This window comes from Rutilus rutilus (genome assembly GCF_951802725.1).
Source record: "Rutilus rutilus genome assembly, chromosome: 20".
NCBI lineage: Eukaryota > Metazoa > Chordata > Actinopteri > Cypriniformes > Leuciscidae > Rutilus > Rutilus rutilus.
This window is the reverse complement of record NC_140225.1, coordinates 16,470,400-16,498,219: the sequence shown is the minus strand read 5'-3', so window position 1 is coordinate 16,498,219 and position 27,820 is coordinate 16,470,400. Positions and strand designations below refer to the sequence as shown.

At 40.0% G+C, this 27,820-nt stretch overlaps 1 protein-coding gene across 10 annotated transcripts; it reads right to left on the bottom strand.

Moving 5' to 3' along the window:
• Positions 1-27,714, bottom strand: pax2a (paired box 2a). Of its 10 annotated transcripts, none has more exons than XM_084391972.1 (12): positions 26,865-27,714; positions 25,108-25,285; positions 24,835-24,855; positions 24,214-24,411; positions 20,763-20,845; positions 20,502-20,621; positions 19,603-19,647; positions 13,835-14,010; positions 11,734-11,854; positions 4,360-4,461; positions 572-658; positions 1-221 (listed from the first exon to the last, which is right to left on the bottom strand). In XM_084391972.1, the coding sequence occupies exons 1-12, from the start codon at positions 26,905-26,907 to the stop codon at positions 100-102; spliced, it is 1,296 nt and encodes a 431-aa protein (XP_084248098.1). In that variant the 5' UTR covers positions 26,908-27,714; the 3' UTR covers positions 1-99. The 10 variants fall into 10 exon arrangements, with proteins under 10 accessions (XP_084248098.1, XP_084248100.1, XP_084248103.1 ...); XM_084391974.1 differs by having other exon boundaries at positions 25,108-25,273; XM_084391977.1 differs by having other exon boundaries at positions 1-240; positions 26,865-27,710.
• Positions 27,715-27,820: the final 106 nt, after the last annotated feature.

The window sequence follows — 27,820 nt, the reverse complement described above, 5'->3', positions numbered from 1 at the left end:
GGGGGGGACCCGCTGTTGCTTGACCCTCCTAATCCGATCTCGGCCCCATGAAACTGAAGACCGCGTAGCCATCTTCAATCCCTCTGACCTTAGCGCCATTCAGACTGGTACGATATGGAGGCTGCGGCCATGGTCCTGCAGTTTGATTGGGTTGCCATGGTAACTAGTGGCGGTCATAGGCAGTGGCAGCAGTGGGAGGGGCGGAGCCCCGGGATGCGGCACTATAATAATAAGGGGAACCTGGAAGTTAACAGAAGAGCGGAGCGTTTGAAACCACAGCAAGAGCAACACTTACGCCCACTCCCAATGATTTTGCTTATGTAAAATACAATCAAACTATTCTATTACGTTCTGAAACCTCGACACGCACAAAAACACTTGCGAAGGGCTTATGCGCGTCTTAATTTAGAGATGCAGTGTGTTATGACCTTGCTAATCAAAAAGAGAAATAAAACTGTAGCTAGTTTAGTAAAGCTGTATGCAAATAATGTCATTGTAAAATGTGATTATATTAATCCCACTTTAAAGCGACTAATCCCATAAGGGATAAGCAAAAAGGGTTAATACTCACTTAATAACGCGGGGTTGCTGAACCGCCAAGCTTCATTGTAAGTTGTGTACTGCGGGTGAGAGTAGGGGTTTCCTGAAAAGTCGCTTCCTAAAATCAAACACAAAATGACAGGTTAGCGATAAAGAAAATGGTGTATCTTAAAGCATATTCAGTAGAAGTTAAGCTCAGCAGTCAGAATTTGTGGTATAATGCCCTCTTTTATCGCTGAGGAATTTATATTGAAAGTAAATGGTGGCAATTTCTGGAAAAATTTAAATGCATTTTATCATTTCTAGTGCTGTCAAATCGATGAATCGCAATTAATCGCATCTAACTCAAAAGGTTTTGTTTATATAATATATATATATATATATATATATATATATATATTAGTGCTGTCAATCGATTAAAAACTTTAACTAGATTAATCACAATTTTTTTCTGTGATTAATCGCAATTAATCGCAATAAAAAAGAAATGTTTTTGTACGTTTTTAATATATTTTATAATGTAATAATTTCACAGTTAATCAAATTAATGTAGAAACAACATAAAGACAGTATATTTTAAATACTTGTTTAATGGCATCTTTTTATGAATGAAGGCCAGTATTACTGATATTAATACAGCTACTGATTTTTTTTCTTTTTCACATTTATTAGGCTTCAAAAATATAACAGTTTTTAATTTAAGTGAACTTAAAACAATGCTAACATAAACCCATAATAAATGTCATATTTATTCGTGCCCTTCCTGTCTTAACAGTTAGGAAATATACAGAAATTTAATAAAGTTATCAAAGTTATATGCAGTCTGCACTGCATAAACTATAAATTAAATAGTTAATCCTTATTAAAGCTACAAAAGTTATTTAGTCAACAGCAGTGAGTCATTTTCTCTGTTCCCTTTGTTCTTTAACTTTACTGACAGGAAGCTTTATTGGCTGCTGTCCCTTTAAGAGCAGACACACACACACACACACACACGCGGATCTCACCGTTTATATACTGTCTATGGATCTCACACGCGCCTCATTCTCTCGCAACTCTTTGTTCATTTTAGACTTTATATAAATCATTTAAGACTGCTCTTATGAGGATAATCGACAAAACGGACATTTTGGGATTGTTATTGTTATTGTTAGTTCAAGCGCGAAAGAGAACTGGATTCTGGCGCTCTGTCTATGTGTGTGTGTGTGTGTGTGTGTGTGTGTGTGTCACATAAGGACATTCACAGACAGCGCATTCTCTTTTGTCTTGCCGCGCTTGAAATGTTTAAAAGCATTTAAATGAATAAGAGCGTGATCATAAAATGTAAAGCTAGCCAACGGATGGCAGAAAAGACGGATGCTGCGTTAATTGCGTTAAATATTTTAACACGTTAAACCAGACAAAAATTAATCGCATGCGTTAACGCGTTAACGTTGACAGCACTAATATATATATATATACACACACACACACACACACACACACATGCATACACCCATGTATGCATTAGTATGTGTGTATGTGTATATTATATAAGCAAAAACTTTTATGTTGGATGCGATTAATCGCGATTAATCAATTTGACAGCACTAATAATTTCATAAAAGCACTTAAATTTATTATTTTGTTAATTTTGTAAAGCTGTTCACATCTTTTGTTGTTGTTTTAGAGTTTTAGGGATTATAACGAAGTTGGCAACCCCATCAAAATAATTGTTTACATTTTGTGGCTTTCCTATTGAAACAGTGAGTATTTTAACACAGATTTGTATATACTTGTATATGCCTCACTGAACACTGAAAAAAATTTGGTGTAGGATTTACTTTTATTATTTAAAAATTGTATTCGTAAATTGCTGTAAATCTCACAAATAATTACAAAGACACAGCAAGTAACATTAAATTAAATGAGAAAATTCGAAAGACTGAAATAGAATTTTCACGTTCTTCAATAACGGAATGAATTTTTTTACAGTGTAATCTAAATTGCGGAGGAGAGACAAGTAGAAATGAATCTTGTGATAATCACCATTATGCCACTAACGCTGTCGATTGAGCTCAACTGAATTACAGTAACACTGTCCTTGAAATATTGCATCACATTAGTTCAGCACATCAGAACTAAAGGAACTGGCATTGTTTCGCCGCTCTAGATAGCAGATGGCTCGCCCTGTCCTCTTTCCTACGCCCTGGTGCTCGGCCATTTTGGCTGAATTTGTTACATTAATCCTGAGCTGGGGTTTGAATTTTCTTTTCTTTGATTCTGCTGTTGCGCTCTTAAGATTCTCTTTTCTTTGGCCGCACCAAAGCCCCGCTTCAAAAAACCTCCCCAATGGATTCGTTCTCGCGCACACTCGCCCCTTTTTATGCGGCCGAATTCGACTTTCAGGAAGCGGCCCTGTCCATGTCAGTGAGCAATGCTGTTGGTCCCCCACGTTTCTTTCTTTTATGAGACAATAAAGGCCGGGTTTTATATGAAGCTGGTGAGGAATGGCTTTTGCTTTAACAGTGTTTGGGGTCTGTCACTAAATCTTAGTCGTTCGAGGGCCAGATGAATGGAAGTGCACACAAAACCCATGGCTCTAGGATTTAAGAGGATTTCTCAGCATGTGTGACCAATGAAAATGAATCTTTGATGAAAACATATTTGATGTACCTGTAAAGATATGTTTGCCCAGCAAATGAATCCTGTCACTGAATTAAATTTGCCCCTGCGAACCATTCATGTTTGTGGGCCGTGGAAGCCCAAGACAGACTTGAATCTATCTGAGGCACTCAACGGTGACCGAGAGAAGAATCCCTCTCTGTGCCTGATGTAAAATATTTGTTTTCCAATTTTCGCACACTGCGTGTTTGTGCTCACAAGTCCGACTTTGAGCGCTGATGTTATCCCCTGGCTCCGAGTACAATCGCATTTACACTTTTCCAACTTCTCTGCGGCATCTCTCAGGCTGTCCGTTTGCATACGTATGTGTGTGTTTGTGCTGTTTGGGGAGAGGGCACCGTTCTTGCTGCCAGATTGCATCCTGTCCTGGCAGTGAAACTCAAGTCAGGTCCCTCTGAGAGATAGTGATTTAAATATTTACAGGCCTTCCCGCCCGCTGTTTTGTGACCCTTAACTGTTTGCTGTGAACCTGAACTGCAGGTTAAGTAGAGGGGAAAAGAGATACGCTCTGCAGCACTGGAGTCTGGGGTGGAGAAAGCTGTGTTTATCGATGGCCTGTGAGAGCGTCGAACGGTTGGGGAGAGGGAGGGAGGGAGGGAGGGGCGTAATGAGCACTGGAACCCGAGTGGAACTGAGAGGAACTGTCCTATATCCCGCACTTATGTCCCTGATCACTTATTGAGAGGCGCTAATTTTCTCCTCAGCAGCCGATAAGCTGAGGCTCCTACTCGGGTTATTGACGACTCGAGATCGAAATCCACACTGCCTGTCCTTGTCTTTAGTTAGACTGCAATTCTGGCTCATCATCCTCCTCATTATTCTTATCCTCATTAATATTATGCTCCTCATTAATATTATCCTGTTTAATAAATATTAGCATCACCAGAAATGCCATGGGAAATATGCAAGTAGCTTTTGTGTCACTTCTCTGTAACTCTCATTCTTAAAACATACAAAAGCAAGCTTTGGGCTACTGATAACTGAATATTAATGCACAATTTTTACTTCATTTTTCAGATGCAGAAGTGCAAATTCAGGTTGGCTTTGCATGACCTCAGGTTTCCTGAAAATGATCAATTGCACAGGACCGTTCCCTGAAAATATTACGAGCTCTCTTAAAATTAACGTCCTCGTAAAAATAGTAATTAAACTTACCAGGGACCATTCCAGCAAGTGTAGAGGTGGGGTAGCTGCCCTGCCCAGTGGGGGGAACGTGAGGTGGGTACCCTGGTAGGGTTGTGCTTGCCATGTCTCGACCTGTAAAGAAAGTACAAATTGTAAGCACAATTACACACACACACACACAAAATAATAATAATAATAATAATTCAATGGGCTATAAATGACCAAATGGTGTTGATGCCCCCTTATGATTATCCAAAAATCTTCAGAATAAAATAATAATAACAAAAGAACTTAAAGTTTTACCACTACAATTTTTAAGTGTACTACAACTAATGAAGGAAGTTAGGCAGAATTCAAGATTTTTAGATCATACAAATACTAGATATATAGGGGCATTAGAGTTACTTTTTGATATGCTGTAAAAAGATAACATGAACACCACATATTTTGGCACATTAAAATGTATGATGCATAGAAGTGCCCTAAGCATTAAACCACTTACAGTGTTACATGCACATCATTAACAAAAATACTCAAACATGTTTGTTTGTTAAGCACAACCCTGTAACCATTTTCACAGAAAATCTAAGAAATCAGCTCAAGCTTTTTTGTTGTTGACAAATAACTAGAACACCCACATGCCAAGCATGCACTGGGTAAAGTTCACCTTTCCTTAAATTCACAACCTGAAAAACTGTTGACCCTGCAGAAGCTAAAACACCTCCACTGCTTTTTTTCTCTTCTAGGTCACTCAGCCTTTTAACTTCCTTTATTACACAGAGTGGCGCTGCTGGCCTGTTTTGACTGAAGTGTTTTAAATTGCTCAACAGAGAGAAGCACAGAATGCCCTCGGCCTCCTGGTGGCATTGCTGCTGCTAAAAAGCCCAAAACATCACGAGAGTGCCTCCATATTCAGTTCTGTAATTGGAGGTGATGGCTAGCAACCCTGCTGGATGTGCTGGCTCAAACTTTAGAGCACGTAGGCCTTCGTCAGTCCCGACTGGACACTCGTGAGGTCCTGCATCATTGTTTGAAAGGGGACCATTAAGGGTCGGGGGGAGCATTCCCCCGGTCCAGCTACTAACAAGAGAGCTGGCAGTCAAACAGGCACACCAGGATGGTAAGCAATGTGAAAACTTGTGTTTTAGTATGATATTGTGCTTATTGTCCAATTAAAAGGAACTGAAGGCAAATTATAGCCATATTGTTGTCTTGTTTATGGTCATTATCTAAAGCACATGAATGAAATTTGTGCTTATAGAGTATCACAAGAGACACGATCCCACTCACACGTTAACAAGCATGTTGGAAATATATATATATAGTAAATAAGTATAATCACAGAACTAGAGGCTAGAAAAGTATTAGCAGTGTTTCTCAGGACAGTACAGGACAGAAGCTCTCTCCAGAAGCGCCATGGAATGTGCCCCAGTAGATTAAAAAAAAATTATATATATATATATATAATTTTTTTTGCCGTTTTATACACAAGTGTATACCTCAGTTATATATAAACAGACACTACCTTTCAAAAGTTCAAGGTCGGTAAGGTTTTTGAAAGAAGTCTCTTTGGTATCTCTAAGGTCTCTTACGCTCACCAAGGCTACACTTTATTTGATCAAAAATACAGTAAAATAGTAATATTGTGTACAATTTTCGATTGTAATTGTAATTAATTTATGAATATATAATGTATAATTTATTAATATGATGGCAAAGCTGTATTTTCAGCATCATTACTCCAGTCTTCAGTGTCACATGATCCTTCAGAAATCATTCTAATATGTTGATTTGGTGCTCAAGATCACTGTTGATCACAGGATTCTTTAATGATTAAAAAGTTCAAAACCACAGCATTTAATTGAAATTGATTATTTTAATAATGTAAAAGAATGTCACTTTTAATTAATATAATGCTTAATTGATTAAAACAACTTTCAAAAATATCTTACTCTATTTTCAAAGGTAGTGTAACACTTAAAATTAGTTAGAGAGTGTGTTTTTTCTTCCTTTGATAATATGTAGGGCACCAAATGACCTTGGACTGCTATTGGTGCCCTCTCAAAAAGAAACAGATGCATGACGCCTCTGGCTGTTTCCCCCATTTACCAGCGCAAGTTTCTAATCTTTCTTTTCTTTTCTTTTTTTTTTTTGTAGGGCTGTACCTGCTATAATAGGCTGGCTTGCATACTGGCTGTAGCAGGGGGCATGATGGGCATAGGCACCGTAGCAGGGGGTGGAGGCATCTACTGACACGCTGGGCTGGAGGGGCAACAGTTCCGCTAGACCCGAGACTGCCAGTGAGGAAGGGGTGAAAGGAGCCAGGGAAGCCTCATGCGGCTCCTGCTTAACACACGAGGAGGATGAATGTGACTCTGCCAGGTGGAGAAAAACAACAAAAAAAGCCACACACACACAATCAGACAATGCACAATCACTCGCACTCAGCAAAAAAAAAAAAAAAAAAAAATGAATCATGACAGATGGAAGTACTGAATGGAAGCAGTAAAAGAAGAGGAAAATGAAGTTTGGCTGACAGTGTTTGGTGTTGTTGTGATGCTACATTGCGTTTAGGAGGAAAAGAAGGATTTATGTGAAGTTCCGAGTGCCGTGGTGTTCTGACTCAGTTCCTCGGGTGTGTTCAGGAGTTTTAACAGAGCCTCCAGAGGCACACGCTCAGAAAACAACATTTCTACACGCACGAGGGGATTTGGTCATGGTAAGCCAGGAAATGTTACTGTGTGCTTTTGCGATGTGTGGGTTTTATGTGCAAAGACCCATCCACAAATAATTACATCAAAGATGCTTTAAAACTTTTTTTTTATCATTAGACTGCATTTTGCGTTATTTCTGTAAAACTATTTGACAAAATAATTATTTATTTCTGTTTTTCCGTATTTTTACAGCTGTCATTATTAGTACTCCCAGCAACTCTCAGCGAAACATCGCCTCTCACAAAAAAACATTAGGATTGATATTTTATTCCTTATGGTGGCTTGGTGCCTGGAATGCATCTCTTCAAATTCAGGAATTGCAACATAAATTTAAAATGGATCAAAACTAGATGCGTTTAATTGTGGACATTTTTTGTTGATGTTAACATTGTATGTATAGATGGAACAGTCACTGATTTTATCTTCAGTAGACCATTTAAATCTCTAATTCAGTTTGCTCACATTGAGAGAGAAATCAAATTTAGAATATCACAATTTTCCATAATGTGGAAATTTCCATCATTTTTGGAATTCCAAGAAAAGTTAAAAGCCAGGTGGCCAGTTTTATTTATTTGATAAAACTAAATTTTCTAAATTTTGTTGTGAGTCTTAGTTTTTGGGCCCTGCTTACTCACACTTACGAACAGAAGTGAAAATATAATTTATCATAGAAATCTTTGGTTCCATTGATGTTCCATCTTTTTTTTCTTTTTTTTTTTTCAGAATGGAAAGCAACTTATAATTTGCTCCATAACAAAAGACACTCATAGTCTTCTATCAACTTAAGATTTATATCTGAATCTAAATAAAGCTACATTTTTATACAAACCTGATTGGAATTATTTATCCGTCAAATGAGCAAAAAATGAGCAAATACAAGCAGGTAAATCACTTTCAAACAATATCTCTTGAAGAGCATCAGCAAACAGCAGCATGGCTCGCAGATCAATCAAGCTCAAATACAGAGAAATTTCCCTAAGGTTCGGAGGTAAGAGTCGCATCTCCAAACAAAAAAAAAGCCTGCAAATCGCGACACGGCCCCTTTGCATCGCCAGCCCTAATATCATTTGGCTGATGAGGTTTGGCATTTTTCATCTTAGCGGGTTTGCCACTGCAGCTCAAGCAATCAATGTGTGTTCTGTCTTCATCTCTCTCTCCACTCATCCTCTTTAACATCCTCTGCTGTTAACATGGTCTGTGGGGAGGGCTCTCACAGCTTCATGATAGCCTCATTAGCTGTTTCCCAACTATTGTTGTTTTACAACCGAGCTATGTGCGGAGAGTCGCTCATTAAGATAAGGCCTCCTTTTTGTCAGATGCAACCCTGACAACCCGTTCTGACCTAATGCCAGGAAATCAGGCAACTTAACTGGCCTCTTTCCCACACAAATCAATGGCAGAATTTTCTTTCCTGCGCAGGTCTTCATACAGCAGGAGCAGGATAAACATGACGTTTTTTTTTAAATCACATACAAAACCGAGGCTGTTAGATGACTATATCTTAAAGAGGAAGATGATGGTCATAAAGCCTAACTTCAAAAAAATACAAAAATAAACCTTAGAGGCCAATAAAGGAGAAAAGGAAGAGAGGCTGTCGGAGGAATTAGGCCTCGCGTTTTCACGGCCTCTGCTTTGCCGCTGTAAAGCAGACAAGGGCGTTCGCTACACTGACCGAAGCCCAGTGTTCAAGATCACTGAACTCTGAAACTAATCAGAGGTGCTGTTGCTTATTGTCCTGGAAACAAGCAAGACCTGCAAAAAGGAAGGCTGTCAACCTCCTGATTACAGAGATGGAAGATAAACACTGGTCTATGTGGAGGCGCATCACATCTCAACATGAACCAGAGCTATAGAGTTCTCTACGTCTGTCTCGCTCTCGTGAATGCATGGTTTCACATGGGTGCAGTAAGAGAAGAGAAAGGAATGACTTCCTTTTTTCTTTTTAACCCAACAGTTCCAGCAAAGTCACCTGCCTAATGTTTTGTAAAAGTACTGAAATCTTTAACCTCAATTTTCAACATTTTCTCACAAGATCACAGGAAAAACGGACTGCTTTACACCGATCAATTGCAGCAATGTAATGTTCGGAAGACCAAATTGCTTGAATCCCCAATATAAGTTCCTGAAGTTATTCATTATCAAATGTGTGCTTAAAGGTTAGTGTGCTATTGTGAGGCTGAAATAAACATTAATTTGGGCTCTAGGGCCTGCTGGGGCTTCTGGTGACTCAAGACAGAGGCAGTTTGTCACCGGGCCACACATCAGGTACCTCAGTCTAGCCAGCAGCGTGTTGTTTGCTGCTCACTGGAGAATAGCGGGCCACACTTAAAAAATGGCTCTCTGTCGGATATATTTCAGCCGGAGTTCATCAGCCGCATAAGCCGACACAAAGCAGTCTTTTCTTTCACTCTGCCTGCGTATGCTGCTTTCCTTTCTTACTTTTCTTGCTTTTTTTTTTTTTTATAAGACATGGAGCTCTGTTGCTTTCAGGCCCGGGCTCTCTGTATTTTTTTTCTCCTCCCGCCCCCTCCTCTCCTTCCATCTCTCTGAAGAGATTTGGAACAGGGGGGATCCCTTCAGCACCTGCTCAGGTTTTCAGCGGGTCGGAGGGGTGCCCATTTACACGGTACCATCCTACTGGCACCAGGAAGACTTCCATTATATGGCTCGGCAGGAACAGTGCTTAAGAATCCGCACTAGTCATTCATTGTGAAGGTATGTGCAAACGGCCTTTTTAAAAGGCTAGTCATATCTGGACAGCATCCAGACTTTTTACTGCAGTTTGAATAAATCATGCCATTGTTTTTTCCCCCCTCTACTACAGTTAATACATGAAAGTGTGGAATGTTCATGAGTCATTGGGGAAAGAACTGCCCCTGATGACAACAGAAGTACAGATTAGTTCCTCATATAACTCTATCATCTGTACTTTCTGGGATTTTATGTTATTATTATTTATAAATGAATAATTTATTTAATTTTATATGTATTTATATATTTATAAATGATTATTAATATTTTTTAATTATTTAAAGGAATGTACTTTCGTTTATTTATTTTTATTACATTTCGTCCAACATCATAAATTTCAATCCAATACATAAGCTTTTTTAAAATGTTTTTTCCTTTAGGACTTTCAGTACAGAGCAGTAACCCCTAAAACTAATTGGGTAAACAGTTAACACAAAAAACACGTCTCCTATGCCTCGTAGTGCCCTTAAAATTCCAATTTCTGTTTTGTAATGAAGAGTTCATTAATCATTCATCTTTAATAGATTATGCAAATCGCACGACATAAAATCAACAAGATCAATGGCAGTGTGAATTTTAATTGGCTCAGGAAAACATTGCTGGGAATGAGCATAATCTCCAGCTCTATCCAATGAGAGGGAGTAATTTATTCAGAATTGGCTCTCAGTGTAAATGCGTAGGGTAATTTAGCACCTCCTTTAACTCTGTCCTTATTCTTATTTCCAGCTTATCACATGCGAGTACACCATAACATTACGTTATTGCGTCTTTGAAATGCTTTTCTTGCTTTTTTTATTTTTATAAATTAAGTTATTACTGCCAAAAGTCATTTAGAATACGACATGGAACAGTTAATATATACGGCTCTCAAGAAATGTCATTTGAGCCTAGACATTCTGAAAGCGCTTTAGAACATAACTACAACTGCATTATATTTTTTCCGAAAAAGCTGAATTTAGGATGCCAGGGGTAGGTATTCTCATCATGCATGCATAAACAACACTGTTTTGAAATCATTAACAACAATAAAACTTAAACAACCATTTGAAAATCTCTCTAGCAGAGCCGTTCCTGTGCTCTACCAGAAGCAAGAGGTGGTCTGCACTAAGACCCCCGGTGTGTCCCGTCCCAGGTGCAAGAAAGGCCACCTGCCATGAGGGTGCTCCCTAGACCGAGACTGCTTTCATACAAAGGACAAAAACACACCTTTCTTCTCCAGAGGCCCAACTTTCTGGAGGGAACTCTACCTCCCACATATTACCGAGGGGGGAAAAAAGCCCTTTCTTTTCACATAACATTATCCAGCTATCATTTGAGAAGGGGGCAATTTTCAATCATCCTGTCCTCCGCCCACACAGAACTCATTGGCTTTGATGGCTCCTGCATAATTATGTGAATTTTATTAAAAGCTCAGCATATTAATCTCAGCCCGACAGTTGGCTATCAGTAAACTTAACCTTCTCTGAGGTAATAACAGCCGCAACAATGAAACAATCTTTCAATTAGCCAGGCTGACATTAACCACCGCATACCACAAGAAGAAAACAACAAAGGCCAAACCATGCTAGACCGCCATATTTCTTTCTGAGAACTATGAGCTGAAGAAAACTTTTCAGTACACAAAGGCAAAGTAGTAAAACAATCCATTGGGTTTTGCACAGTGACACTGGCTGACAGTTTTCCATAATCACTTTGAATGATTTGGACTTGCATGCAAGAAACGGCGCCTGTCTGTTTCGATCGCCTCTCTCTTACACGGGTCCTCAGAGCAGGCAGCACTAATCCATCCACTTTAGATCAACATGTCACATTCCACTCTCACCTGTCCGCTCAACTTATAAAGCTCACTTTACCACATAAAACAGTCACATAGACCAGAATATGAATGTCCTGCCAGTATTCTAATGGTCAGCTGGGACGGTCGATCCAGCGCTCTTACCTGTCACTACCGGGTAGCTCTGTGACACGCTGGAGCCCAAATCTGAGCTGACGCTGGTTGACAGACTGGGCTTGACTTCGTCCAGTCCAGGGTTCAGTGCTGGTAGCGAGTATTCATTAGCCTGCCAATGAGGGGAGGGGGGACACTTTAAGTAGATATATCTTGGGATCCAAGCATCACTTTTAGGTGTCCAATTAGAAAGCTTTCTGCCTGTGAGCTGCCAGTTCTATATGTTATTTAAAAACATTTTCTCTCCTTTTTATGATATTTCTTATGATTTAAGGAAGGCAAAGTGTTGTACACAAAGTACCAGGGATTTAATATAATGGCGGCTCAGTTACTGTGGCTTTGTAAATGGGCACCTGAAATCCAGTCCTACTACACTTGCATATTATTTTTATTTCCCCCATCAGATAGATGTGCATGTGTGTTTTGGTGGAGTTAATGTGAACTGTGTGTGCATACATTAAGGTTGTGAGCGGGACAGAGAGTAGGATTTGGAACAGACTGAAAGGAAGGGGTGTCAGCTGTCTCTTTGTGCTTGACTGCAGTCATTCCCCTGACCAGCCAAGGGAGGAGACGGGTCCGCTTTGTTAGATTACCAACATGGCCTCGTTTCGAGAGCATTTGAAATTGTTTTCTTTAGGATGAGAAAATGATGACACGAACATGAGCCCCAAAACAACTCTCTGTTATTATTTTGGATATGTACGTTGGATTGTGCTGCATTTGAGGTACTACGACTTTCTTCAAATAGATTTCTTTGTAACTAATTTAACAAATGAGAATAGATTTCCGGCTCCCATTGTTCCACGCGTATTAAAGTGCGAGCATACATATGTCCGCTCTTATGCGTATACGTCTGCGTGCGCGTGTGCGTTCGTGCATTTGCGCATCACAATAGGCCTGTGTCCCAATGGGAAATGCTGTGACCCCAGACTTGTCTGTCTCTATTCCAGATAAACTCTAATTGTCTGCTACAAATGTTCAGTTGGCCAGTAGCGGATGTTCCTCTCTATTTGGTCTGGCCTCAGATGCACAACAGCTATTTTATCATGCAGATAGGGGCAAGTTGGGCGTGGGGCAACTGAAGAGCCATCTGAAAAGGATGACCAAATGGCTGGCAGAAGTGTGGGAGGGGTGAGCCCATTGAGTTTAGCATTTCCAAAATGGCTTTTTAATGCCCGGCCTCACACACCAGACATGGCTAATAGGTCCGCTCTTTCAAAAGTTAAAAAGGGGGCATGAAAACGGACCAATAAATGGGAATGTAGTCTGATTAATATTACATTAAATTAAAAGTGATTTTTCTGGACTGTTCCAGGGCTGTTTTTTCCCCCGCGTTTAGCCTCTTTCCTTGCCTTTTTTAATACCTTCTTGGCTTCTCTTTGTGATTGCAAGTCATTTCCAATTCGTTTTGGTATTGATCTTCCAGTAGAAATCAGTTTTGTAATTAGCTGCAAATTAGGCCCTCTACTAGGGGTGAGGGCTGTCCCCCTGATTTATCACCAGTGTAATTCTCAGCGATCGGAGAGAAATTAAAATGAACTCAATTAGGCCACTGCTTTTGCTTTATGGGCCTCTACTTGAAGTTTCAAGGGAAAAATTAATAGTCACTGGTTGTTTGATAGTATAATGAAAGTAAATAAAGCTTATCTCTTGTAATAAGCCAAACGCTGTAAATACAAGCTTGTATATACAATGTGGTTTTTTTTGGGGGGGGGATTTTTTTTTGCAGCATAATTTTTTTGTGAGACTCTTCATTCAGACTGAAGATTCGTCAATTATTTTTCATATTCGTATCAGTGGATTCATGTTGATGAAACTAAATTAATCTGGCTTTAATGCACCTTACACTATTTAATGCATATATTAGTGATGCTTGGGCAAGATGCATCATTTAACATTTGTCTGGGATTAAATCGTATGGTGACTTGATTTTACTAGTTTTATTCAGAAAAATATCTGTCGGTTCAAATAAACTCTGCTGTCCGCTCACACTCCGCTTTACAATTAGTACTGCAGATTGTCTAACAATCTCCAGTTTTTTGTTTATGTATTAGTTTGTTAGTATTCGTCCATTTGCCTCAATATTACTAACCTGCTCTGGCTTGATGTGTTCTGACGTAGGGAAGACGTCGGGGTATGACGGCCGCTCAAACACCCGATCCAGAGCCTCCAGCTGTTGTTGAGTGAAGGCATCGGCCCTCAGGTGCTTCCGTAAACTCTCCACACTACCCTGAGAATCACTGTTTGGGCCAGAGCCATCTGAACCATCTATGAGAGGAGAGAGGGGACAAGGCCACATGCTAGTACCAGTCGTTATGGTCCCGTTGGTCAGGCACCCCATCCCCCCTCCCCCCCATCCCGCACCCCACACAACAGCTACGTCTAGCACTGTAGTGCACCTCTCAGCACCACTAGATGAAAGATTGGAGTATATCAGCTCAAATTCAGTCAGCACTAGCCTCAAACTGATCCTAATAGCTGTAGAAAGATAGAGCACATGAGGCTGGGAGAGAAAGAGAGGGAGGGAAAGATGTGGACGGTGCAAAGTGGGGGAGAGAAGACCCACACATCCCCCATCTCAGATCAGCATCAGCACCGTCATCATCTGATAGGCCTGCAGTAATTGATGGATTGCCTTCAGAGCAAACATATACTTGTTGGGAACGTCACGTGTTTTAGCGTGAGCCACCTTGTTCTCTTTTCAGTCAGAGGGCTGGTGGAAAATGGAGAGCTATTATTTAAAAGGCACCATTTCCTTTAGAATGTAATGCTGCTTTCACTTTCAGATTGCTTTTCCCTGGAAAAATGGGAGGCCAGTCCCGGCTTGAATACAATTACGCAGCTTGACTGCCAGCTTATGCATTTCCCTCCATCTCGCTCTCTATAAACAAATGAACAGTTTCCCCTCAGACCGTGACCCCATCACCCTGCCGAAGCAGGTAGCCTTCCTTCCCCAGTGCCTCATTTTGCTCCTCCGGAAACCCCTTCGCAAACATTCGACCAAACGTCAGTGCATCCTCGGCAGCCGTACTGGCAGCCTCCCGCCTCTCGGTCTCTGGTGGTGGAGGGGCTTTTTTTGCTCCCTTACAAATCTGTCATTCTAAATTTGCAGCAGATTATGTTCTCTCCTCGGCGAGAGCGTAGTGATATATGATATGCAAGGCCCCTATTGATTGCCTGATCTGGTGGCAGGAGAGAGGCGAAATGAACTTGAAATGAACATCATGCCTCAACTCATTGTGCGTATAATACTCTACTTAATCCCACATTTTTCTGTGCTATGGAATTCAATTGATCAATCATGTTCCACTGATAGTACCATTTCAGGGGCTTTATTGCCATTCTACCCGCCAGCTTGACCTTTTTTCAATGGCTGAGGCCACAGGATGAACTGACTTTCAGGAGAAATGGATCCACAGAGAGGTCTGATAAGAGACTGGGAGATATTACGTTTGTGTGTGTGTGTGTGTGTGTGTGTGTGTGTGTGTGTGTGTGTGTGTGTGTGTGTGCGCATGGGAGTGTGTATTTAAGCTACACAGAGGTGACATCTTTTCTCTTCCTATTAAGTTGTGGTTGTTTTGTTGTGTTTTTTCTCCTTGCATTATCTGAGTCATTCCATATCTGAGAGCAGGCATTTTTTATAGACAGCTCCCTTGGGGGCCTTCTATAAGGCTGCGTGTTGTTGCCGTATAAACCTCAATTGTTCTCTTTGGTACAGAAGAAAATAGAGTCATTAATTACTTTCTATCAGCTGGTCTAAGTGCAAACTGCGATCAATAAGCAGGCGTTTGTCATTTGCTTCGGTGCAGTATGTTTGCCATACTCAAAAGCCCAAAGCGCGCAGGGCCGCTAGTTGACACAGGGGACGGAGCTGCGGTTTGAGCTGTGGGGGGCTGGGCTGTTCTCCGTGACGTTACAATTAGGGGAGATTTAGGTTAGATCAAGGTTAGATCAGCGTTTCACAGTGGAATTTGTGACATTTCTCAGGGATTCACTGTAATGTTGTCTAGACTATGTATATAGCTCCGCTCCTGTTTACATCAGTGCTCATGCTATATTGATTTCATTGGAACACTTGAGTGTGTTTGTTTTGACATCCCACTGCATTAGCACTCTGGTGCTATGGGACTAGAGCTCTGTCAGATCAGATAACCAGAGTCCATAAAACAGGCCTCCCATGGGCTTCCTCCTCTGGAGAGCCCAGTTCAAATAAAACTAAGAACAAGAGACAGTAAAGGGCTTATCATGGTGAACTTGTCATTTTAAGATATGCACTGTACGAAGTCAATATGTGTAAGTGCTTTTGAACATTTTAAAGTATAATGTCCTAAATTTGTGATATGAACTCTGAGAGAATATATTAGGTTTTAGGAAGTTGTGTTTAGGGTTGACCGGGCAGGTGTGACATTCTTTTAAAAGAACAGTGCTGTGTTTCCTGCTTTCATCTCATCAGATAAGGCTGGCTTGGATGAGAGAGCTTTTTGAAAAGCAAATGAGGGTCTTGTGACCCCTATGACCCTTGACCTGATATCACACATCCTTTGTTTTTATGCATTACTTTTATTGTTATAGGGATAGTTGACCCAAAAATGCAAGTTTTATTATCATTTACTCGCCCTCATGTTGTTCCAAACCTGTATGACAAAACAATGTTTTGAAGAATTGTTTAAGTATGGTTTTTTTTTTTCATACAGTGAAAGCCAATATGGTCCAAAGTTGTTTTAGACTCTACTGACTTACAATGTACGGATTTTTATTTATTTTATTTTGTGTTCCACAGACGAAAAAGTCACACAGGTTTGGCGCTCCTATTTATGAAATCTACAGTGCGGCAAGATTGCACAGCAAACAACTAAATCAGAAGAAGAAGAGACAATAAGAGAAAGAACAAGAGAGATATAGGGAGAGAAAGGGCGAGGTAGCAGCAGCAGCAGCAGCACAACCGGGACTGTTAATTTCCTGTTATGTTACAGCGTGTTTAAAGGCTTTATTAATTCAATTTAGCGTCGCTGAACAGTGTGCAGGCTGCCAGTAGGAGCTGCGCTTTTCCTTTTTTCTTTTCTCAGGCTACCGCTGTCAGCATGGGTTTCTCATCTCACCCATAACACACATTTCTTTACTGTACTCACACCCGGTCCGTCATTTAGCACATCGGCCTCATGTGACGCAGCGTCCTGGAACGCAATTAATGAATGCGTATCTCCCTCGCTCTCACTCTCTTTCCTTTTAAAATCTGCGTAATGCGGCGCACCATTAATTCTCAGCATCAACGTTCATAATTGACTTTTCTCTGACATGATTCCTCTTCGAGCGAACCACCCTGCCCTTAGATGTTTTCGTGCTGCAGATTTTCGCGTTTGCGCTATCGGCCAGGCCGGGGCGGAGGGTCTGCTTGAATGCAGATGTATCAGCCAAGCGGGGGCATAGACCTTTTGTGTCCTTTGATAAGGAACCCGGCACCTTCTTCTCTGCCGGTTACGCTCTGCAGCCTCGCTCAAATCTGGGCTTTCTCTTTCATACAGAGGCCATCATCATGATGAGATCGGTGGGATGTTCTTATTCGATTTAGACTGAGGCCAATCCATTTCTTGGTTTGGATGTATTTCATTTCTATTCTTTTTTAAAGTAGAATCCATATTGACACAATAGAATCTCACAAGCCATGAAATGGAAGCACAGGTTAAAGCATTCTAGCTGTGGGCCAAACTATTTTAGCATGGGGATTTGAAGTGTGTTGTCACTCACTCTCAAAGCAATACTTTTAGATGAACAAACAAGCTTCAAAGTAAAACTTTTGCGTACCTGTACCACGATGGCACGGATGTAATCCCTTTATCGCGTTAACGTCAAATAAATACGCCGCTAGGCCTTATAAATCAACCCACTTTAATTTCTTTCACGTGAACGCACGCTCCCACAGCTGATTCAAGCGTCAATCTGTGTTTTTGCAAGCAATTTATTGCAACCGGCCTACTCCCTATGTAGGATATGTTTGGACTCATACAGATGGAAGAGAGCTGGGTCACACCAACCTGCTAATCAGCCGACGCTAGGACAGGTGAGAAAGAAACTGCGTGGAAAAATGCGACTCGTGCCTGTACGCTAGTAATTAACTCAGTTCATTCATTTGTGTCATTTTGTAACAAAGTATTAACTCAGACAAATGAGAAATCCCAAACAGGCTTAATTTCCCTCTTTTGCCATTAATGCATTTGGCAAGAGAGGCATTCTATTTTCCATAATGAGATACACAAATAAATCTGGCAATGAATTGAAGGGCCTGTGAAGGCAGCAATAAGGTTGAGGCGCATTCTCTGTGCTGGCATAATTGGTATCACTGCTTGCAGACATATAAACCAATCTTTACACAGATAGGGCTGTGTCTCTCTCTTCCCCTTTAGGCTATTTCTTTTGTCTCCTCAATAGCTTGCACATCCACGATAGAGGAAGGGGGTGCTAATTTGTGAATTAATAGCTTTTCTCTGCAGAATTGCAAATTCTCTTAAATGTCACTATGTTCAACTTGCAGGGAGCTATTGCCACCAAAGAACTAATCTTGGGAGGCTCCCCCCAACCCCTCCCTCCCTTCTCCGAAGGTCCGCACCACGTCGAACGTCACCCGCAGCCGACGAGCAACACGCTACTTTTAATTTGCAGTAACACATGAAAATGACAGATTAATGACTCTTATGACACCTGTGTCCCTGAAGCCCCTCTTGCAAAGACCTGGTGTACATAATGCGTGTCACACTACATTATCTCCATATCACTCTTGTAATGGGGACCTTTTCTTTTTTTTTTTAAAGGGCACTAGCATCATCAAATAGAAAGACTGCGGACGCCTACGTCTCTTAAATCAAGTACTGAATGAATGCTTACTCATTACACAAGACTTTTTCTCTTCCCCGAACTGGCTGTTCTCAACCTCATTTTACACGTCACGTGTTTCAAAGTGCATTTCCTCAGCTCTTCCTAAAATCGGATTAGCATATTTCTGTTATGTCATCATCTAATGAAGGGAAGATTGGCTTCACCCAGCCAAATAAGGCTCAGGTAGCCCAAGGCTGCTGGGCTGCTATGAAATTGAAACCATACACTGGCTGTCGCTCTGCCTCCCTGATGTCTCGGTGTGAAATAAGGGCTAAGTTTAAATAACACAATGCTTTTTAGACATTTGGCACCGTATCAATTACCAGCCATGAGCTCTTCATCAGGGACACGGCATGACAAATGCCCTACAAATGTCTCTGTACACCTTGAGAGACCTGCATAAGGATGTGTGATGCCAGAGGAGGGGAAACACATTGGCAACAACAGGAATATTTACTCTAGTCGTTATAATAAAAGGTAATCCTCACTGAAGCGGTATTAAATTTGATATCGTGCACGCAAATAAACTCGTGTTTTCCCGCCTAGTGTTTTATGATGCAATTACACTCAAGCCCTTCATCCACTCTTCATGTCGTGTCAGTTCTAATCAAACTAGGAATAACTACCGGCGCTGGCGTTTGGCTGGGTAATCCCCTCTCGTCACGTTATGTCCTTTCTCTGTTTTTAGAAGCAAACGGTCTATGACAGTGGCAGAGGAAAAGCCCCACGATGGTCTCTGTAAGCGCATGCCACGCTGTAGCAAATGTGATTTGCCACAGTCGCTTTCTCACAGTGTTTATATATGATCCAGAGCTCTTTCCATAAAGATATCATTAAGCGTCAGTGCGCTCCGTTTCATCCCCCTCCCCTCGACACACAACCCTACACGTACACGTGCACACACTCACACACACCCTCACAGAGCACTTGATCAGACTCGAGTGGCTTGTGATTTAGCAAGCAAGAAAAAGTTGGGCTAACAAAACTTACAATATCCTATTTTCCTCCCATCCAAGTGGTTGCCACTCCAGAGAACTAAAGAGACGGAAACATAAAAGAAGCAAGTAGCCCTGCTTTGATAAATGTTTTAAGAGATCATTTCCAACCACTTCAACCTTCCTCCCTTTGACTACAGCACTTTCTGTGTTCTCGTTCGGCCCAGTGCCACATGGATGTTTATTCACTAGCATTCAAAAGGCAATTGTATGAAGAGCTGATCAGCCATTAGGCCTTAGGCGGTATGTGCCCTCTCATTTATAAAAGGAGAGGGAATGTTGGCATGAGCAGGTTGGCAGCTCCCTTTTTGCTGCTATTTCAGTTCTTCAAAAGCAAAAATACACAGCCAGAAAATTGTGTGAAATTAAAATATCAGAATATGTCTAGAGTTGGTTTTAAGTCAATTACAAATCGCACATCAGGTAGTTTTTGCATTATATTCTGCCTTTCCAGTCTGTTCTGAGCACATTTTTTTTGCCATTTCCTAATGCATTTACGTTGCTGATTTCTTCGTCTTCATTTCCATTGACCTGTATTATTTACAAAAGCATAAAGCCGTATCCCTGATGCACTACCTAAGCGCTATGCTGTCATGATTCGGATGTAGGCATATTCTTGTTTGCGCAGAGCTACTGTATCATCAAATAAAATGTGCTAGAGCCGTACAAACACCATAGTATCAAATGGCTGAATGTAACAGTCCAATCTGCTTTACTACATAACAAGTCACTTGAGAGCCCTTTTTTTTTTCTTTTACAAAATGCTTTGTCCAGTGCTATCAAAATGCCATCTTCATCTCCTCACACAAATTGGAAATTACAGGGGGCTGTAGAGAGGCCTAGAAAAGGAGTGAGAGGGGAATAAAAGCGATGGAGAGAAATCCAGTCTCTTACCATCATCGCGTTTTCTCTTTTCGCCGTTGGAGCGAGGGATTCCTAGGATGCCATTAATAGAGTAGGACCCCACGGGGTCATTGGAAGCGCTTGACACAGGTGGGGAGGCTGTGCTGGGCACTGAAAGAGCACAGGAATAGGTTAACGTATATGGAGTGCTCTCAAGATCACCTTAAAAGAGAATGAATTAACATTAGGGCACAGGCATAATTGGTGTCATTATGATTTTAATGTTTATATGCAAAATGTATGCTTTCTCACCTATAGTGTGTCCCGTTGTGGAGAGAGGCGTTCCTGTGCCGTCGGATGGATGGAAAGGCTGCTGAACTTTGGTTCGAATTATCCTATGAAATGACAGTTAAAAGAACACGATGAGTTGAGGGAGCAGCTGGTTCGCTGGATCATTTTACGCATAGCCTGATGCGACCCATTGCGTGTGTAAAACTCTGGTGTTGTTTTGGGGCCTTCTGTCACAAATAACCAATCTTGGGGTATTAGGGCCAATCATGGAGTAGATGTGAGAGGCAGAGTGGGAGCTACCGCGGAGAGAGTGGATTCAATCAAATGGGATCCTATCTTTAGAAATATGATAAAGTCCCACTACCTCGAAGGTGTGATATGGGGGAAAGTCTTCATTGCACTTTGGTCTGAATGATCTTGCAAACAAAGCATGAAATCACATCAATTCACCTCAATGATGAGCTTCACTGCCCCGAACTGGCCTCAGCTTTAATAATCTTTCTCCCTCAGCTTCTCCTTCTTTATCTATCTCAATCTCAATCTCTCCCTCTATCCTCTTCCTCACTGAAGCAAGTGAGGATTGCTTGTAGTGTGTGGATACTGACTTCCCAGATCCGACATTTTTTTTTTTCTAGCACAAACATGCAGAGGTGCCAGCATGATGAGGCCCTATTGATTGGGACTTGGGGATAAAAAAGTTGGGAATTAGAGACAGAGAAGAACAGATGCAAATAGAGGGCTATAAATTATATGTGACAGGAAAGCAATAGTGTCTTATTGCTTCACCAAAGCCCACTGCAGCATCTGATGTCTTTAATCTGGGACACACTTTTGAGAGAAGAAGCTGTCACCTTATTCTAGGAACACATTTATACTCGTTGGCAACACATTTTCGCATTTGTATAAACTATAATATGGCTGTAATTTTCATTACTAATTCTGTATGTTCTAATGCACTTAGAAAATCAGTACTTATGACAAAGATTTGATTCAGTGAACTGATACACACACTATATATAGTATAATATATATACATAATGACAATAAAATAATTATTTAATACTATTTTATATCTTCCTGAACAAACACCATAATCAGTATTTTGTGTGATTTTTATTTTATTTAATTTTTTTAACATCCCTCCAAAACAATGATTTAACCCTGTGTCTATAGCAACACAAATTCAATAGCTTGGATCCATGTTCTCACTATCGAATGAGCTATTTGGAAGGTGTGAATTAATGACTTGCCAGGGTGCTGAGAATTCCCTGTAGAAATATTAAAATATGAATCGATGCTATTGAAAGGACGCTTAGGATTCAGGCGATAGAAGGGCTCAGAACTGGTTGTGTGCCAGTGACTTCATGCTGTGAGGAGGACACAGAGAACACCCCAGACAGTGTGTAATCTTTAATAATTCATGCAGAGAAAATGTGCTTAAAGCTGGGACATCTTCTAATGTCAACAGAGCAGAGGTCAACCTCTTAAGCGCTCAGTGCATGAGGGTCCTGCCTCTGAAGTCTGCTCACTGGAGAGGGAATACTTTTAGACAGGGCACAAGAACACCTGTTTGAAATGGCACAAGGCTTATAGTTTGACTGGACGACTACTACAACCTGCTATAATTATAGGAAATGTGAAAATATTGTATTTGCATTTTATTTGTACTTGGTCGCTTTAAGGACAGTGTTCTGGTGCAGTATAATCCAGCTCACTTAAAAACACAGCCCACACTGATGTATACTGTAGCAACTCCGAATTTATTAAATAATACAGGCAAGTTTTGAAATAATTAGCTCAGGTATGGTTTATCCGATGTGTGTTCCCTGAGCATAGAAAACCATCTTTGTATGATTTAGAATAACAGTCCAAATCAATTTGTTACATCCCTATATGTATTCATTTCATATATAAACAGAGGTCCTTACAATGCCCTTCTCTGAGGTGATAACTTTAACATCATTGGAAACAAAGGTTTAGTGGCTCTTCTTTCATGTCATTAATGCAGATTAAAAATTTACCACATACATGTGTTGAGACCTGTTCAAATTGCCCTTTTTAAGCAGCCATAGTGCATGAAATGAATTTTTTCAGCCTCTCTCTCCCACGTTTTTTTTTTTTTCTTTCTTTTTCCGAGGAAATGTCTTGTGCGGGTCGGCCCATGATCTCTCTTCAGCTCATTAAAATGTAATGCTGCTGGCCAGCTCTATGGAACAGTGCCTCCTAACCAAAGTTCATTACTCCTGCTTGCAGGTAGGCCTTTTTCACCTTGTTCTTCCACTCTTAAACCCCCCTCCCACCACCATGTCTCCATCTCACTTGGGATAGTCTTGCTAGCCTTTGTATTTTAATAAGAAATAAGAAAGAGAATGGTAACTTAAGACTATTTATTTTCAACTGACTGATTTAATGTAGGTAGGCATATCTGCATATAATCTCCTTTGCATTATTTATGATAACATAAGGACTACAGGGCCTGTTTGTTAGTCCTTGGAAAGTTAATAACTTACTGAAATTGCTGAGGTAGAAGCCCAGTTACACATCCACCCATTCACAATTATATATATTTTTTTGCACTATTCTTATTTAATAATAATAATAATAATAATTTAGATTTATTCATTGTAATTATTATTAGTTAAAATAAGTTACATTTAGATAAATTACATTTATTCATTTAGCAGGCGCTTTTATCCAAAGCGACTTAAAAATTAGAACAATTGAATCAGTGAAACTAACAATAGGACAACAATATGCAAGTGCTATGACCCTTCCCAGTTTAATCTAACTCAGTAGCCTAGGCATGTCCTTTTTTCATTTTTTTTTTTCAAGATAATAGATATAGAATAGATCATATGTAGTATTAATGGATCACACACATTACTGAATTACACATCTCTTTTTTCAACACATTTAAATAGCACATTTAAATAGCTTACAATAACTTTTTTTGTCTTGCATACATGTATTTATTTATTTTATTTAAAAAAATAAAATAAAATTTAACTACTGAGATGAGATTCCGTATAAAGCACTGAGGTCTGTTCGCGCATTTCCCAGTGCCACTGGATCTGGTTACAGAGTATTGATTGGTTTTCATCGAGACAGATGTGATTTTCGCGACCTCAACTATAGATCCTCTGCAGGCTGTGGACAGATTTGGGATTGAATTGCACATTTGAGACCACCCCGAGAGCAAGAATTTAAAAAAGCAAAAACATCACCCATGGAATAAGCTATTGTAAATTGGAAACGATAGTTTTCAGTACAAGGCCTCTAAAGGATTTTAAATTAGCTGACGGTAATTTGGCCGTTAGTGTTTGGAATCGCCGTTTTAATAACAGTAGCTAGCCTACCTCTGAAGGTTAGTAGAGAACGGATTTAACAAATAGTTCTGTTCTGTCAATGACATCACGCTTTTCAAATAAATTTGAAATTTAAAGTGTGAACATGGAATTTCAAACCGCTTTACCTGTTTATGGATGAAACACTTGGTACTGTGTCGTTGTCACAAACGCCCTCGGCCAGGAGTCGGTCTCGGATCTCCCAGGCAAACATTGTGGGATTCTGCCGCTTGTATTCTGCGATTTTATCCACAACTTTGGGCGTCGCCACTTTTGGTTTGGACCCCCCAATAACTCCAGGTTTAATACTGCCGGTTTCATAATATCTGGAAAAGATGAACGATAATTCGTTATTTAAAATTGTCCAAACGTCTTAGCGATGGCGTTTTTTGTTGTTGTTGCGTGTGGCATTGAGGCATATTTATAAACAGTGAATTATGAATACGGGCCATAAATACTTAGGCTGAAAAATCTATTGATTTAATTATATTTTGACTTTTAAATTATCAGATGTTATTTTTTTCCCCAAGCCTTGCGACGGGAAAATGTGTAATTTCTATTTTAACACGTACATTCAATAGTTTTTGCGTCTTCAATCATTAGCATTCGTAGGCTGCGATCTAAAATCGCAATCATTCATTTACCAAACGGTTTCCTCAGCGACTGATATATGTCCCATGCACCCCACGATTAATACATGCCACCAACACATCTCATAATTTCTAAGGAACATTTAAAATGCAGAATACCTTATAAGATCCTTTTGATAGCTGAAAAATATTTCACAAAATTCAAAAATCTATAACAGTTTCCTAGAAAACATATCCTTCCTCCTTCACAATGAATTTAAGGTCAGTGAATTTAATATTATACCTTTTCACTAAAAGGAAAAAAAATCTTACTAATACGATACATTACAGTACAATATTGTTTAAGATGTTAATTTATATGAAGCAATAACATTTGACTAGTATTAGTTCTCTATAAAAGGACAAATTTGCTACATCTGTAATTTTTCGTACCTTCCGAGAATTTTGCTGACACAGCCATGGCTGACCCGTAGTTGTCTTGAGATGTCACAAGGTCTGACTCCTTGGTGCGCGAGCTCCACGATTCTTTGCCTGACCACGTCAGGTAGGGGTCTGCCATTCACAAACACCCCTCCTAGCTGGTTCACACCGCCGTGCCCTATATGGGATACAACAACACAGACACAAAAAGCATAACATTACATACATATAGAAGATAGGCTATGTCGTTAACATGGCTACCACACAGAAGCATTTAATTTTCCCTTTCTCCCCTCACTCTCTCTCTCTTTCTCTTTAACACTCTCCGCATGGGAGAGCGCGCGCACACACACACACACTTACCTGTATGTGCACATGTGAACAAGCATAAACAATAAGACAGTTAGCTATATATTAACTGAGAAATATAATAAAAACGTATACGTAAATTTGTTTTGAACTGCTTGTTCGTTTTTGTTTGTTTAGCTTACTATTTCTATATAGGCTATGACAATATCAATTATCATTAAAAGGTTCACGGGACAGTTAATATTTTCCTCATAGGCTAATGTTAAAACAAATTAAATTTGTAAGTTGGACAGTATTTTTAATTTATAGTTTAATAAATTGCTTTGTGTTTACATTTGTCAGCGCAGTAAATAACTAAGCTAGCCTACAAATTGTGATACAGTTGTACTGATAATATAATAATAATAATACATTATTATTATTCCACCCGTAACCCATACGCAATCATGATTGTAAACATTAGCAAAACGTCATGTGCTATTCTACCCACAAGACCCATAGTTAGGTAGTATTTTCCTCTTCTATTCCATTGCAGCCAAACACATGTCGCATAGATTATGTTTCAACCTGTTTAATTTTCCTTGCACAATTATTGTAAATAATTAAAAAGAGCTTTGATAACTCATATTACAACCAGGGAGTAGGCTACTGCAAAATAATTAAGAATTAATTATTTAAATTAAACCCAGGCCTTGTTTCAATAGGCTACCGTGTTTTCAACAAATACACATATAACTCCTTAAAAAACAAACAAAAAAAAAACAACCTATTATTGTGCCTAACAGCAAACCTTTTCTCCCTGATTTTCAAAATGTAGAGCACATTTATTGTGATTGGAAATTCCGCGCTTTAAAATGTAAAAATTTTAAAGGCAATGCTTTGTAAAATAATTGAATCTTTAGTAAAAAAAAAAATTCTGGTATTTTAGCGTTGGCACATGTTAGATATTTATTGCGATTTTGCTTCATATTTTTGCAGTAGGTAGGCTACATCTCTCACATGTGCCAGTAATTCATTCAAGCATTTGACTTAAAAATAAGAAATATATTGCGTGAAATATGCACTAATCATTTACGTTTGACATACAACGCATAGTGAGTAATTTTAAATGAAACCACGCTAAATATTGTAATCGACTTTTTGAGCGACTTTTTGTCGGAACAAACGACTAAAGGGCCGCTTAAAATAACATAAGCGATCGCTGATATTTCTTCACGGTGACTACTTTCCGTATTCGCGTTACTAAGCGAGAAGTAGTCTAGCCTACAAAATATTAAAACAATTATTTTTTACATTTTTGTAAGACCTTTAAAAACTTGGTAAGAGTGAGTAGCTTAATGCGGACAGGTTAGGCAATATTCTTACAAAGCCAACTCTACCGGAACGCTAAACAATTTAGAATTGATTTATGCTAAACAAGGTAGAGATTTTGAAGGGGAAAAAACTGATATTTTACTCACGGTGCATCGCCGAGAAGGGGTCTGCTTTGCAGTGAATATCCATGGGATAGCAAAGGAAGGAAAGATAATCGACTGAGGTCGCCGTCTCGCCTTGATTATGTAGCTATAATTGGAATTAATAAAGATCGCTATCCGTTCAAAGCACAGTGCTTCCGATGCCAGTGTACAGGAGAAGTTCTTCAGCGAGCGACGAACTTTATCTCGTGCTGATCAGTCCATTCAATGAAGACACGAGGCTGGTCAGGTGCAGATCATGTCCTGCACTAGTCTCTCAAAAAAACAATCTTTTACGCAGGAACGTTAGCGTAATCAGTCGTTCAGTTAATATGTGTTAGCTACATATTTAAGGGAACGCAAGCATTAGTGGTTGCGTCTCCTCCAGTGTCCTCTGGTGAAACTGCAGTGTAAATTCCTCGATATGGAGAAGCGTTTCTGGTAAAGTCTGAGGGGTACAGTCAGATTCGTCCGGGGATGACAGGAAAAAACATGGACACGGCGAGTGTCTCTCGGTCCCCCTCTCTTCAAGAATGGGATGTGCCTGTTAGAAGCTTTGGGCTGAGACTGAAACCCCTCTTCTCAGTGTGTCTGTTTCTAAAAGCTGCAGTCCACCGCCCCCCTCCTTCCCAGATCCCCCCTCGCATAGAGATGGATGACATGTCAGACAAAGGCAATAGATTCCAACACTTTGTGATTCGCCAACGCAAAAAGCTGGAGCACCAAATGAGGAGGTCTCTTCATCTGACACTTCGGAAGGGGAGGGATGCAAACAGGGAAATGAGGAGAGATGGGTTTAAAAAAATCGAGGAAATTAAAAGACAAGTGGAAAGGAAGCGGTACCACCAGCGGCCAGGCATCGTGGTATTTCTAAAATGTATGTTGTCAAACTACATGAATCATGTTTAAATCATATGACCTAAACGTATAGACTGAATGTATTTTTGTGTGTGTTGTTGATG

Excerpts from the sequence above, each read along its gene's own strand:
- pax2a (XM_084391972.1), bottom strand. The coding sequence starts at position 26,907 with ATGGATATTCACTGCAAAGCAGACCCCTTCTCGGCGATGCACC. Across the intron at positions 25,286-26,864 it reads CCCCTTCTCGGCGATGCACC|TATCCCATATAGGGCACGGC; the intron begins GTGAGTAAAATA and ends TCTGTGTTGTTG. Across the intron at positions 24,856-25,107 it reads GTCAGCAAAATTCTCGGAAG|CTATCAAAAGGATCTTATAA; the intron begins GTACGAAAAATT and ends AATATTTTTCAG.